Raw genomic sequence first — 15,209 nt, 5'->3', positions numbered from 1 at the left:
AAAAGCAAAAATTCTCATGAGGATACTTTTTTCCTCCTTCTTGGGGAAGCAAACCCATTCCAGTATATTCCACAGATAAGTCAATTCAGTAGAGAAAAATCTGGACTGTGCATTGCAGGTTTCACCTATTCCTTCCCAGCTAGTTGTATTTTCCATGCAGGATGTTTCTAGCTATGGAATTATGCTGAGTTATTATCATTAAAAGAGTAGTCAGCAAGATTTCTGACACAAAATGAGGTTTTATACTGAAACTAAAAGCTACTGTGATTAAAATACCTTTGGATGATGATTTGGTTTGATTCATACTCATTTTTGACTGACTGCTTTGATTATCACCCTGAGTACTTCTAAAAACCTTTCCAGAAAGATTCTCCTCAAGTTTAAAACAGTACGAATCCCCTAACCTGAACAGACTTCATTTCCACCATCTGAGAATCTGTGGGTTTGGCTTTAACACCACAATAAGAGGAGATTTGCAGAGATTATGCCATAATTAATTGACATTCTTTGGTAATTGTATCATAGGCATCCATTCCATCTTGCATTACCTTATTTTCCTGTTGCATAGGATCTATCAAGAACTGCCCAGTGCTTTTCAAACACTTCCATTGTAACAATTCCACCTCTGTCTTCAGGCAGACCAGAAGCTACAAGTCCATCTGAAAGCATATAAAGCCTATCAGATGGACTTAATTGCCCACAGTCTATTGATACTACATTAAATTGAGCTTATGATCAGATGAGGTTATGATTTTCCGTAACAGAAGCATACATGTTTAAGTTTGGGGAGATTTGTTTATTTTGAATGCAGCACCATGCCCCTTCAGTTACCAAATAGCCTGCACAGCCTTCTAAGAAACAGGGAGACTCAGCTCCTTCTGCACAATAAAACTGAATGTTTTAGAAAACTCTGCACCATTCAGATCTTAGTTCAGAGTCTTAATAGGTCACAAAATTTGGACGTATATTGGTTTGGGCCTATTTTCCTAATATGAAAAGGAGAACTGTAGCACAACTTGTCTTTCAGATTCAGCACAGTACCTAAAGTGCTAATCATTAGAAAAACATTTTCCAGAGCTAGAATGCAGCAAGTTTTCTCTATAACTCTCTAAGCATAAAAGAGAGGTTAATCATGTATGAATCACTTTTCTGACTAATACCATCATTCAGAGTAAGAAAGAAAGTGATTCATGTGTTTTCCATTTTGTTTTGTATTTAAGCACAGTCAACTCAGAACTTTTCCAAAAATGAATGATACTCATCTCCACAAATAAGCCATCACACTCAGTACCCTAATAAAACAATTTTGCAATACATATTGCCATCAACAGCACTGCTAGTTCCAAAGAGTTTCTTGTGAGCTTGTCCCATCAGCCTTCCATGCCTGCTATCTTGACATTACTGGAGAACTTTCAATGTTATTCATAAGAAAGCTGATAATTAAGTGCAATAAATCTTACATATACTGTCCTACTGCAGCTTGAGAATTGGAAGACAGAAGGCAATGAAAAAAAAACAAAAGGAAACAAAACCCCCCACTTTAATAATTTATTTGTATTATTGAATTTGAACTGATTTTTTGATTGTGAAGAAGTCAATCTTGTAATGCTTAACGGTATGGGTAAGCAACTTTGCACTGAGCAGGCACTGCATTGACTTGAAGGGAAGAGTTCCAGCTAGACAAGGAAGCTACATACACCAGTTTTCTTGCTGGCAAATGGATTCAGCATGAACACTGGTCTGATGGAATAGCAGATGTAGATCTTTATTCCTTACTGTATTTCACACCTTCCTTGGTTTCTTCCAGGGAGCGAGTTCTCAGGGAATCCCTACAGCCACCCTCAGTACACGACCTACAACGAGGCCTGGCGGTTCAGCAACCCTGCATTACTAAGTGAGTACCTCTGTCCCACACACACCCCCAGCCTCGCGCTCCTTCTGTTTGTCTCTTTGTTTTCTTTTCTTTGTCCTCTTTGGGTTTTTTTGTTTGTTTGTTTCTGAAGAGGGGTTTCAAGTATTTGGGCAGGTGAGAGGCCTTTTTCCTCACTCTGCAGTCCAGTTTGAAATGGATATATACCTCATGCATATTTTATATCAGTTCTGAAGTGGATTCTACTTTCATGAGACAGTTCAGTTCTGGCTTCTCCATGGACTGCATCCACAATTCATTCCAAATTATATCAAAAGTTAAATTTAGGTTCTGCTACTCTTAGGCCACAACCAGCATACTTTTAAGGTCTGGTTAAAAATTCAGATAAGGTTTCACTCCTCTCCCAGGCTAAATCCAGAGTCAATTCCTGGGAAATCTTTAAATCCCATAGAATTTCTCTCTACTGGACCAGTTGGACTAATGTCTAGAATAGGAGACAGGCTGTGTCATAAGATTTATAATAGCTAGTAGAGTTCTCTTGCAGGGATATATATCCATCTAAAGTGACTGATATGCTCAGAAATAGTCAGGGTTTTTTTCAGAGGGGGGAAAAACTCCTATGAGACTTTCACTTCTGATACAGTATTTCTTTGCAGGGCAATAAGAAGAGATTTATTATATGTAAAATAAATCAGTTGTGATTATTCCCTATGTATTTACTGAGGTTTAACAACTGGATAATAGATGCACATTTTATTCCAGTGCTGTTAAACTTCAGTAAATGTGATCTTAATAATCAATCACTATTTAACACACATTCGATAACCATCTAAAGAGCTTTCGTGCCAGTTGTGACCCAAATCCCAATTAATAAAACCCTGTAATTTTGTTTCATTTCTCCCCTCCTTGTTTTAAAGTGACCCAGTATACTTTTTCAGGTATACTCAGAGCATCTGGCCCAGACGCTTTCTTTGTGGCTACAGATCAGGTGTGGCATATCATGCTGCAATGTTTGTTGTGGTTTAGCCCCATGCAGCCAATTGTTCATTCCCCCACCAGGAGGATTGGGGAGAGGATTGGAAGGATAAAAACCAGAAAAGTCCTGGGCTGAGATAAAGACAGTTTAATAGGGAAAGCAAAAGCCACGCACACAAGCAAAGCAAAACAAGGAATGAATTCACTCCTTCCCATGGGCAGGCAGGTGTTCAGCCATCCCCAGGAGAGCAGAACCCCATTATGCATAATGGTTACTTGGGAAGACAAACAACATCACTCCAAACATCTCTCCTTCCTCCTTCCTTCCCTGCTTTCACACAGTGACCAGGGTGTTTTCTGGTTTGGAATATCCCTCTGGCCAGTTCACATAATCTGTCCCAGCTGTGTCTCCTTCCAGCCTCCCATGTACCCCCAGACTCCTCACTGCTGCGTGGCAGCATGAGAAGGAAACAAGCCTTGGCTCTGCGTAAGCCCTGCTCAGCAATAACAAAAGCATCTCTGTATTATCAACCCTGTGCTCAGCACAAATCCTGAACACACCCCCTTACCAGCCACTGTGAAGAAAACTAACTACCCCAGCCAAAATCAGCACATGGGCTCATGAGCTTACTTATTGATTGTCAGAGGATGCAAAAAGATCTCCTTCCCATAGAGGGGCATCCTATCCAGAGGCCACCATAGCATCTAGCGAGTGAAGTGTGGCCCTCCGTTGCCTTTCCCTAATCCCATCAGGAGCTCAGCCTCCAAGTTCTTCTTTTGGTTCTTTTGCTTTTCTTTTTTTCTACCTTTCCTTTTGTTTTCAGTTGTCCTTTATTTCTTTTCCTAGTTTGATTGTTTCTGTTGTTTTTTTTTTTGTTTGTTTTTTTTGGTTTGTTTTTTTTTTTGTTTGTTTACTGTTTGTCCTTTCAACCAGTCCATTCTTCTCCTGTGTTAACTTTCAGGTTCCCCTTATTATTATAGTGCCACATCCCGGGGCTCCGCACCTCCCACTGCTGCCGCTGCCTATGACCGCCACTAGTTACCATGGAAACCACATGAAACTGCAGGGCGACAGCTTAGGCCTCCACATTGTACCTGTCTGATCACCTCCCTCCATCCCTGGGAAGGGTGAAGAGACCTTCTCCGTTCCTCCCCGCAGTCCAGTTCCTTCCTCTTCGCCACGAAGGCGCCGGACCAAGCGCTCACCACATGAGACTGAGACCCCCTAGTTCCCCCCGCCCTCAGCCCCTCGCCAGAAACAGCCTGCGGCCAAGCGGCTTCCCCTGCAGGAGCCCGCCAACACCCCTGGGTAAAGCTCAGCCATGCAAAGTCCCCTGGGCTTCCAGGACTCCAGGGGGACTGGGAAGCAATGCAGCTGGCAACCATTGCCTTACAGGACCCCTTTCTAGGAGCAGTAAGGGCCAGGGAAGCAGGGGAGAATGCCGCTCATGAAACACTGTTCCCCAAAGATACACTCTTCTGTGGTGGACTCTTGAGCGTGTGTAACCTGTGATGCTCACCCTGTTTCCCTGGACAGAGGGAACAGTCTGGCTAGAGCAGAGATGGCAGCACCTGGCCCATCTGGCAAATGAAGAATGGACCGAGTAAAGATCTGCACCCCATGAGGGGTTCTCTGTGCACCTCATCCCCACTTTCCAGCATGGATTGCCCCAGAGCTGGCTGCGCCTCATGGGTCGTGACTTTGCAGGCCAGAGTTGGGAGGAACCTCACACATACACCCACAATTTCTGTGACACACAATCAGCTCAGACAGGAGGACGGAGCAACATTTACAAACAAACCAACGAAATGAAGAAATATATAAATAGATATATAAATATAACTGTGTTTTTATGCTTTGTCATGAAGGTCTGTAAAAAGGAACAAAAAAATCCCCAATTTTCTAAAAAACCCAAGCAAACAAAACCAACAAAAAAAACCAAAATAATAATTAAAAAACCCTACAAAAATAAAACTCCAAGTCCCATCTCTCCCCACCACCTGAATGGCAGACAAGTTCCTCTGACGTTTGATGCTCCTCTTTCACTCTAGGTTTTTGTTTCCTTTCTGTTTTGCACTACAATGGGATGATGGTATTGGAGAGGATTGGATGCCAGCTCCACCCGGTCGCCTCCTCCTCCCCCTCCTTTCCCAAATCTTGTCTCTGGGGAGCAGTGTGGACAAGTCACATCTGACAAAGTTACCAAATACATCAGTCAACAAAAAAAAGCACTCTGAGGCAACAAACGTTTTCCATGTCACTGGTTGGCAAACAAAGAAAACAAGCCCAGCTGCGCTCTCACTGCACTGTGTGGTGGAAAGTGTGGGGCTTCATGTGGGCCCATCTGATTGCCCTCTGGACAGCTGAGACTGAGATGGACAAATTCAGGATTGGCTGGGATAATTGCTTGGTTCCCTAGTCCTTAGCCTTCAGTCCTTTTACCTTAAAATCTGTACCTGTGATGACTTCAATTCACCCACATCCCAACTTTTGCAATTTTAGATATGCCCAACACCCATTCTCCAGATCTCCACTGCTGGTGACAACCACCTCATTATCTGTGCCCAACACCTAATTTCCTAACCATTATAACCCTACTATATGGGCCCCCCTTTGATTCCCCACCCATCTGCTCATACACCTACTAATTTATAGGCCCCCATTCAAATCCATATGCTTGCATTCTACCAGCCAGACCCAATACACAGCCTCATCTTTTCATCTTCAATCCTATATTGTGCACCCTAATATTTACCCCTTATCCCAAATGCTCACCTGATGATTCTCAAGGGATACTCTGCTCATTTTGGTTCCCAAGTGATGGACAAACACTGTTCTGCAAAAGGCTAAATGTCAATAGAAATGCTTATTATCCTGTATTGTCAGCAAACTCATAAACTGTTCGTTGCACTGACACTTCCTCAAAATTACTCAAAGAAAACATGAAGGCAGCTATAGCCTGTCCCCAGGCACCAAGTCTGCCAAAGTAGATCCTTGTTGTTTTAGAGAGGTTTCAGATAAAACTCGTGGGCTGTTGTCCATGGACAAAGACAGGATTGAGAATGAAACTCCCAAAGGGCATAAAAGTGAACAGTGGAGCAATCTCTACAGCTAACATCATGTTTAAAATCCAAAGTTCCAAGTCTCTGAGGAGATGTGGTAGTGGACTTGGTATTCTGTCTCCAAGTTTAACTTGTATGTATGAAACCCACCATCAGTAAACAGCTGTGTTGATCCCAAAGGCCCTTTTCACCTAACTTTTTCAGCCTTTGCATGGCTTTAGCTGATTATAGGTCTGTGTCTTCTTTAATGGGGTGCCCAAATGATAAGGGTGTTTGTGGGGACATTTACATAGAAGATATAGAGCTAAAATCTGTTCCTGTACAGAATAAAATCCAAGAGGTTACTTCTGATCTATTAAAAGTGTCATTCTGCACATTTTACCTCTGAGTAACCTGATGCAAATAGCAGAGTGGTTACACTGTCACCACGACGAGAATTTGGCCTGTTGTCTGACCTTACTCAATGAGAGAAAAAATTCTGTTCAATTTCTAAACAAATGCTTTCACCACTCCTTATGTTTTCCTTCACAGACACCAGATAGATGCTGAACCTTGTTAGAATGATCTCTCTTTTAGTCTCTCAGTACAACCTCTGCTCTACTTGTGCACCACACAGATTCACTCAGCAGGTAGTCAGTGCAGAGACAAGAAATCCCAGGACCAGCAAAGAGAAGCTCCTGAGGAAGCCAGAGAAAAGGAGACTGTCACACCTCACACTTGGCCACCTGCAGCCCAGGGCCCAGGCTGAGAGAAGCCAGAAGCTCTGAAATGTTTATTTTTCTAATGGTGTTTCACTAAACTTGAGGACATGAGCTAGAGTCTGAAAGCAGGATTTAGTTGTCTCACTCAATGCTGGCTTGATTTGACCCTTGGAAGGCCAAATTTATTGTTGGTTTAACTCCACTGGTAAAAGAGGATTTCCACCAAGGCACTGGATTGGTCTGGAAAGTTCGTAAGTACATCATGTAGTTTGACCAGAAAAATTCAAAGGAAAGCAGAATTATACAAAGGACTGGGCATTCTAATCCTCTTCCACCACCATCTGCAGACCCTCATGCGAATGTACTGAATTACATTTGCCAAAGAGTTTCTTGTGTTGGTTGTTTTGATTTACAGTCGGTGGATGCATTGTAAAGCAGTATTATAGCCCAAGTCTAGTAGCTGACATGGGGATTTATGTGGTGATATTATGCAGAAGAAAACCATCAATATTCATCTAGATTCCATTAGACTGGACTATGCAGGAAACGCAAAAATTCTACCAATTATTTAATATTATGTTATTTGCAAAAAACAATTGCTGCTTTGTAGGAAGATAATGTGTGTAATGTGAAGGCAATTCCTCTTGTATATAAGTTCATCTCCATCTTCATCATGGTAGTTATTAAAACAGCCTCGTCTCATCCTGTAGATAAGGAACACGCTGTGTGTACTGTGCAAGTCTCGTTGTGCTCACTGAAAACAAACCAATGTGTTCAATAAAGCACAGCACAAATCCAGAACTTGAGGGAACAGCCAAACCTTTTAAGGACCTTTTCCCCAATAGGCCAACAGCTGCTTTGCTATAGGTGGGGGGGGGGGGTGGGGGTGTAATTATTTTCCTTTAAAAAGTGTTACAGGAAAAAAGGAACAAGGATTGGAGGAAGAAATAATTATGCAAAATCCAGTGAAGTCTATAACACAAACCTCTCCTCCATTCTGCTGTCTCTTACCTTTCTCACATTTTTTCTCATACCCTCCTTCCATTCAATTTCTATCCCTCTCTTTTATTATTTCTCATTCCCAAAGCACTTTTCTACCTGGGGAGAGAAGAGTATTACTGATATGAGAACAGGTTTCTGGGACCTCAAACACCCTAGTTCTCCTTGTGGCTCTAGAAAATCTTTGTTAAGTCCAATTTCCCCACACACCTCAATTTCAACATTCTGTAAAATGGGAATAACAACAGTTTCTAGTTCACAGAGGGATTACACAGCTGAATTAATTAGCACCGGCTCAGTGCTTTGAGATTCTGGATAGAAAATTCTATCAAAATTTTAAGCATTATTGTGAATAATAATTGGTGTTTCCATGACATTTCTCTTTCTTCCTTTTTTACACAAATCATTATTTGTTTCTTTATTCTTCGTCCTTAGCTCTCCCTTCATTTCTTTCTTCTCAGGTCATTCCTAGTTCTGTTGCTACATTTGCTTTATCTAATGGACCAAGCAGAAATCTTGTGAGACTAGGTGTCCTCTGTCTCCTCTCGATCATGGGGGAAGAATCTCATGAAATCTCAAATTCTGTGCTTGGCTGGAAAAAACAGGGACTATGGCACTCAAAACTGGGCAGTACCTTTGAGTTCTGCTCTCTGAAGCCCTAATCCTTTTGGCCCAAAGGGATGTGGGGAGGATTGCATGAGGTGGATGCAGTAAAGCTGCCACTTGAGGCCTGTAAATCTGTTGTGGAGAGTTGGTGGCAATGAGCCCTGCAGTGGAAACAGGGAGAAGTTTGCATGCTGTCTGACCCATCAATAGCGATGAATCAAACTCAGAGTAAGACTTTGGAATTGATCACAACATAATGTGAGGATGTTAAACAAGAAAATGAAAGCAAAAAGCCCTGCACCTCTTTCTTCTCTTGAGTATAAAATTATATATGCTTATTAACATTTTCCTAAAGGAATTTTTGTTTTGCTGAACTGTTGGAAAAACTCTACCCTTTTCTCTCTAAGGAAAAGCACTCCTCTGGAAAAAAAAATAAGAATCATAGCTGAGCTGCCCCTTTTGGGCCCTCAGCCTGAGGGCTTCTGAGGGACACACAAATACCACAGAGTGCTCTTTGGTTGAGCTCAGGATGGTGGCAAACTTGCAAAGTAGGGAGGGACCAAACCAAAAATTACAGAACTGATAACAAATGTAACCACAGAGCAGCTCTGCTGATGATCTCCAGGCTAAGCTAGACATGAGACTGGGGAGGGAGGGTGCCAGTGCCAGGTGCAGGGTCACATCCATTCTAGGTTTCTGCAGCCCCTCTTGGCTTTTCCTCATCACTTCAGTTCTGTTTGACTCTTTTCTTTTCTCTTTTTGTGCACATGAGAAATAAAAGCAATTTTTTTTTCTATGTCATTTTTGTGGCTTCTGGCTTGCTTCTCTTTCCCTCTCCTTTCTTTCTCTTCCTCCACTCCCCCAACACTCCACTCTCCAATAGATTCCCCTTGAGGTCTTTTGGAAGTTACATTTGTTGTACCTGGCACCCTTTGGGCACCATGTAAACAACATTACAATTGTTAACAACTACCACGCAGCGTGATGGACGGCGCTGAACGTGCCTGCAACACCCTCCAGCACAATCCAGCCTCTGAGCCCTCAGCAGCTGCCACACGCTCCTGTGCATTGCCAGCAGGACTCCCTCCTCTATTGATCTCACTCAATTGATTCCCAATGATCCATAACACATCAGGTACCCCCAGGTAGTTGAAAAAATCAACATGCTATTGGATAGCCACAACATCAGAAAGATGTGGGGTAAAGCCCAGAGTCTCCTTCCCCTTTAAGCTTCTTTCCTCATAGCCCCATCTGGGAGACTCTGTCTAGGTGAACTGGGGAACAAAACCCAATGTAAAGTCATAAATAATCCATTCTCCAAGCTATTCATCAACCACCTAACAAACAGATGGACATTATATCAGGTATGCTATAAACATACCAAATACTGAGGTATTCAGTCAATTTCTCATCAGTTAAGCATCAGTTCTCCAGGAAGTCTTAAGCAGTTTAAGGTCATGGAAGCGGACTAAAAATGTAGCAAGAAGTCAGGCTAGACCACACCAATTTTTCTCCTACAATTTTTAGTAATTATAAAATATTTTCACAACTCCTCATGAAAGCCATTTTCTGACACTGCATGTGTATCTTAAGGAAAGTCTACGCATAAATGCTGTCATGAAATCAAATACTTCTGCTCATCAGAGAGTTAAAGCATTGCCTTTTGTTTATTTTCTATTTATCCCTTGCAGCATTAATAGCATAGGCTGAAAATCCCCCAACAGGACATTTTCTGTAAGTGAAAGTCAATTTATTGAAATACAAACAGATTGTAAAAGCAATTCAGTTTTCAAAATACTGAAGCATAACTGCCTCCAAGTCTCCTGAAGTTGGAGGCCTCAAGTTCCCAGGGTTTGCTGCCTGCGAGAGAGACAGGCCTGGGATGTGAAGTAGGGATAGGCTTGCACTCAAAATAGGAATAAAACTGGATTCCCTAATTCTGACATTTTTTATGCATCAGAATTCTCTTTCTCTACCAAAGATTTAGTGATAAGAATCAAAAAGCAAATTAGTAGATGAATCCTAGATGTTAAATTTACTGGAATAAAAGGAAATTATGAATGTACATTCACTGACAGAGGTGAAAGACAGGCTAAGAATCAGCAAATAGATGTGTCAGACAAATGCAAAATGGATTTTCAGAATTCATCCTGGTAAACTAATCTTACAAGAATGATTTAGAAATTAGCATGATTATCCTATTTGTATCACAAAATACAGCCCCAGAGATCTTCACCCTGACATTCCCGTGTAAGTCTCCATAACTGGCAGTAGAACTACAACAAAACTTTTGCAACTTTTAAGAACTTATATATCTTGCAAAAATAAATACTTGCATGAAAGAGCTATTTCCACCATTCAAACTAGTATTATGTTCCTTTTATAATCCTGCATAATCAATGGGAGTTCTCAGTGTGAAAATGTTATGTGATAAAACTAAAAAGAGCACCAGTCTTTCTCCTAATGAGGAAAATTATATTGTGAGGGTTTATACAACACTTAAGTAAAGAAATCCTCTTTATGATTACTCTGACAAGAAAAATAAAGAAAAGTTTGAACATTCTGAGATGAGACAACCTTCTTTAAATACACTCTTTAATGAGTGTAGGCAAGAAAATATAATATGCATCTCAAGGTATTAATTTAGGTAGCAGAAGAATTTACTGGACACACAATCAGTACTGAAAAACTGTAACAACCTGGGGAGTGGCAAAAATGGAAGAACAGCAAACATAATATTAATGGAAAGGAACAAGGAAAAAATTCATCTTGAAAACTATAATCTAGTAAATCTATACAATGATGTCTGTGTCCAAAGAAAAATGCTTTAAAATATTAAGGGAAGGATCCACTCACTAAAAAAGTAGCAGTTAATGAAGATATGCCTTGTAAACAGTCCACATATAAATTTTCCTCTGCTTTAGAAAAGAAAGCAGAGAAATATCCTTAGGACAGTTAACTTACATGATTCAGGCACTGTCTGCAGTGAAGTAAAGAATGTTTGTAATGCCAGCACCTCCTACTTAAAAATAATGATCCAAGTACAGGCAGAAATCACATGATACATTAGAAATAATGTAATTTGTATACAACACTATTTTGTATATATGTATATTCATATACATGTATATAAAATAAATACAAAAGAACTTTTATTTGACTTCTAGTTTCCGTGTTCTCAAGACATCTACAGCTACATTATTAATGTGCCTCTTCCTCTGCAAGAGACAGAAACTTACCTCCAGTGAAAAGGAAGCATCTCATTGCATCATAGGGACCTTGTGGCTCAGTGCTTTTGGAAGCAGCTCAAATGTCACAAGACCTGGAAATGGCCCAGCAACTCCTGGCAAGGCTGACAGGGTTGGTCTGATACCAAAGCTAATCAAAGACTTGGGTTTTTTCCTGTTTTCTCCTGTGTAACAGTTTGGTGGAAGATGCCATCCAAAGCCTATTTGATAATTTCAGGTTCAAAATTCTACCAGGAAATACATTCTGTAGTAGCAGCTTGGAAAGGACTGTTTTCTACTGGTTCTTGTCCATGTAGCAAGAGAACTCCTCTTGTAAACCTTGGCTGCTTCTGGCAGTCTCTGTCTCCTGCCATGCCCTTCCTTCAAGATCCCTTTCCGTGCCTTGCGAGCTCTTCTCCAGGCATGTTGACCCCTGATATTGCTGACAATGAGGAATACATGGATTCTCTGTAAACTCTCTTCCTCCTTCTCTGCCTCCTACCCTCCCAGCTATAACCCCCCACATGTTTCTTATACACACTGGGGAGAGCATCCAGCACCCCACATTCCATGCTCAGGTACTACTGGCTTCTCCACACTGCTCCCTTTCCCCCACACAGGCAAAGGACCTTCTCTGTCCTTACCGTTTTCATTATTCTTTACAGTCCCCTTTAGTAAGGAACAAAAGGTTTCATGAAGGAGGTAACATTCAACTTTACTATAGGCAACCTTTCTGCTGCCATTTGTAAGCAAATGCTGCCCCTCTGAAACTGCAATCTTCTGTGGCTTCTGACCATTGGGAGAAAAGCTGTAGGGGACTGTTTTGAAGGGTTTGTTTGGATTTTTTTTTTTTTTTCAAACTCAAAGAAGATAGATTTAGATTAGATTTTAGGGCGTAATTCTTGACTGTGAGTGTGGTGATGCATTAAAACAGGTTGCCCAGAGAAGTTATGGATACCCCATCCCTAGAAGTGTTCAAGGCCAGGCTGGATGGGGCTCTCAGCAACCTGGTCTAGAGGGTGGCATCCTTGCCCACTGCAGGGGAGTTGGACTGAGACAAAATTTAGGGTTCCTTCCAACCCCAAACATTCTATGATTCTGTAATGACTTTTAACCTAATTTAAAACACATCCTGTTGGACATTCATGAAAAGAAGACAAACAAAACTTACACAGAAAACTCAAATGGACTGAACATGGTAAAACTTCACACAGGTAGAGAACCTCTCTGCACAGAAGAAAGAAGCTTTTTAGGTTTTTTTTTTCATGTCAGCATCCATGAGAATCCTGTTTTAACCACAGAGCTGCATTTAAACCGCCTTAATACATCAGCAATGGTTAGTTACATTGCCTGGATAATTAGGCAGCTTCCACATACATACTTCACAAACTCATATATGGAAGTCAAATCATCATTACCAAGCAAATCAATCCAAAGTCCCCTATTTTTATACTGCTTTCTCTAACATCAAGACTGGTAGTTTTTAGTGTATGCTTTTAAAATCACTCATTTATTTTTAAGGAAAATTATTTTAATGTAACTGGAAAGGTGAGTTTATGGACATAGCTGAACTGTACAGGCAGATATTCTTCTACTTCTTGCTTTTTGTTCTTACTGTTTGCTAATTGAAAAAAAATTGAAAATAATTTCTCTAGATATGCTTCAAATCTCAGAACATGACATAAAATCCAGGAACCCAAATTTTAACTAGCAACATCTAGCTAACAGTTAGCTATCTAATCCATCAAGAAAGTTTATATATCGTATCCCCCTGTCAAAATCGAGTTGAAATAGGATAATAGCTTGCTAATGCTACCAGCTGAGCCAACATTTTTTCTCAAGCAGATACAGTTCATAGTCAGAAAGTGCCAGACAGACTGCACAGAACCATTCTCCTTAAAATGTCATGAATTGCCTGTTTGAACTTGAAAAGTCCCGGAGAAAAAAGAGCAGTAAAAGAATTGAGCCAAAGCTACAAAGCTGGGTACGCAAAACTTAGTAAGTGCCAGAACACAGGAAGACTGTACAGAACTCTGCAGGCAATGTGCCAGAGAGAACAGGAAAGAAATTAAATTAGCTTGTCATACTTTTTGCTCCCTAACTTGGTAGAGTCTATCAGTAACAGGGTAAGATTAGCAGAAGATGTTTGCACCATCATGAACAGAAACTCCTTGTACACACCCTCATCCACCTTTGTCCAGCAACCCATTAACATCAAGCAAGTATAATATGCTAATAGGTTAAATTTGCTAATCAACCAAAATGTGAGCATGTTATAGCTACTTAGTATTCAGTTTGCTCTTTTAAAAATGATTTGGTAGAGAATCAGGCCCTCCTCTCCCTCTCTAGCTGACTCTCATCTGATTCTAATTCAATTTCTCTGCCTATTGTTTATTTCACCGCTCCCCTGTGAAGTGTCAAATGCTGATGTTCCGTCAGCCTAGAACTGTCGTTTATATTTGTCATTCAGTCCTTGTTAAAAAATAAAACAGGACTGCGCCTGCCTTGGAGCGCTCTGCCTGGGAATTCCCTGTGGTAAAATTAGTCCATTTAGATGGAAAGTTTTGTGTCACTCCCCTGTCTAAATTGGCAGATCTGGCTCTTTTGCAAAAACCAATAAACTGTGAACCTTGATGCATCTGTCAATCAAACTCATCTTTCGTGAGCAAAGCCAGATGACAACAAAAGCTGGGCAGGCTCCTCCGATTGGTTCTTCTCATTTAGGCATATCAGGAGGCACCTGTCACTCCTCTGGCTCAGCATCACGCTCAGAGGAACTCGATTCCCAGAGAGATGAAGCCTTATTGGGGGCTGGGTTGGGGCTGGGATGGGAAAGGAGAAAGGGGGAGTTTACCCTTCTCACTTTCAGTACAATCTGCAGCTTGGCTCCTTCCTCATAGCACTGGTGGGAGGCAAGGAACTGGCATCACCTTTTGTTCTGAAAATGCTTTTTTCACATCTTAAGCAAGCTCTTTGATTTCTTAAACTGCAAGTTTTCTGGTGGCTAAAAGGATGTAGAAGGAGCAGTAAATATGACATGCTACATCCCTGGGGCCCTGGGAACTAAGCCACAATACCAGAGAGGAGAGACAGCACATATTCCAAACCCCTTTCCAAAGCTGCTGTACCATTGTTCCTATCTGGTCACCCACTGAGGAGAAGCAGAGAAAGGATTTCTACCTGTCTGCTAGGAAAGAAGGGGTTTGCAAACTGTTTGCATGTCAAAGGAAGTATTTCATATAAAGGTATAAAAGAGGGAATAAAATGGCAGCAAAGATCAATAGCTCACTCCATGGGACTTGAGAGGGGCTGGCACTTAGGAGCTGATGATACTCTGGGAACAATCCCTAGAGACAGCAGAACTTCATAGGACATCGCAACTTGTCCAGTTTTCACTGGAAAATTCTGAATTCTGCTGTCTGCCCAAAAAAAGGGGACCAAATTTTTATTAATTTTTTCTTTTGCTTTACAAAAACTGATTTTAAATTGTTTTTAAAAGTGTTTCATTTGCATACTTGCTTTAGGTTGCCACTAAACCAATAAATGAACCTTTTCTTCCACAGAGCTGTTGCTTGATGGTGGATCTATGTTGCCTCTTAGGCACCCCATCACAAACCTCATCTCAGGTGCTTACATTTTCTCTTTCTACTTTGTTTTGCTCAGGACAGCTCTGCCTTCATATGTCATTTACACTGTTTGCAGGTATCATTGTAATTATCTTGGCAATGCAGTAGCCAAACAGTTCTCTCAAAATCAGAATACAGCACA

General features: G+C 41.1%; 1 protein-coding gene across 7 annotated transcripts in view; it reads left to right on the top strand.

Annotated features, from left to right (window-relative positions):
- Positions 1–4,303, top strand: part of PAX2 (paired box 2) — an 82,776-nt gene extending 78,473 nt beyond the window's left edge. For 4 of the 7 annotated variants that reach the window (XM_021547997.2, XM_021547957.2, XM_021547990.2 and 1 more), the window contains 2 exons: positions 1,808–1,894; positions 3,808–4,303. In XM_021547997.2, coding sequence (XP_021403672.1) covers positions 1,808–1,894; positions 3,808–3,884 — 164 coding nt within the window. In that variant the 3' untranslated portion in view covers positions 3,885–4,303. The remainder of the gene's footprint in view (positions 1–1,807; positions 1,895–3,807) is intronic. The other 3 variants (XM_031505242.2, XM_021547981.3, XM_031505241.2) reach the window with 1 other exon arrangement.
- Positions 4,304–15,209: the final 10,906 nt, after the last annotated feature.

Source organism: Lonchura striata, chromosome 7 (assembly GCF_046129695.1).
Source record: "Lonchura striata isolate bLonStr1 chromosome 7, bLonStr1.mat, whole genome shotgun sequence".
Lineage (NCBI taxonomy): Eukaryota > Metazoa > Chordata > Aves > Passeriformes > Estrildidae > Lonchura > Lonchura striata.
The sequence above is the reverse complement of the archived record's forward strand: the minus strand, read 5'-3'. Positions and strand labels throughout refer to the sequence as shown.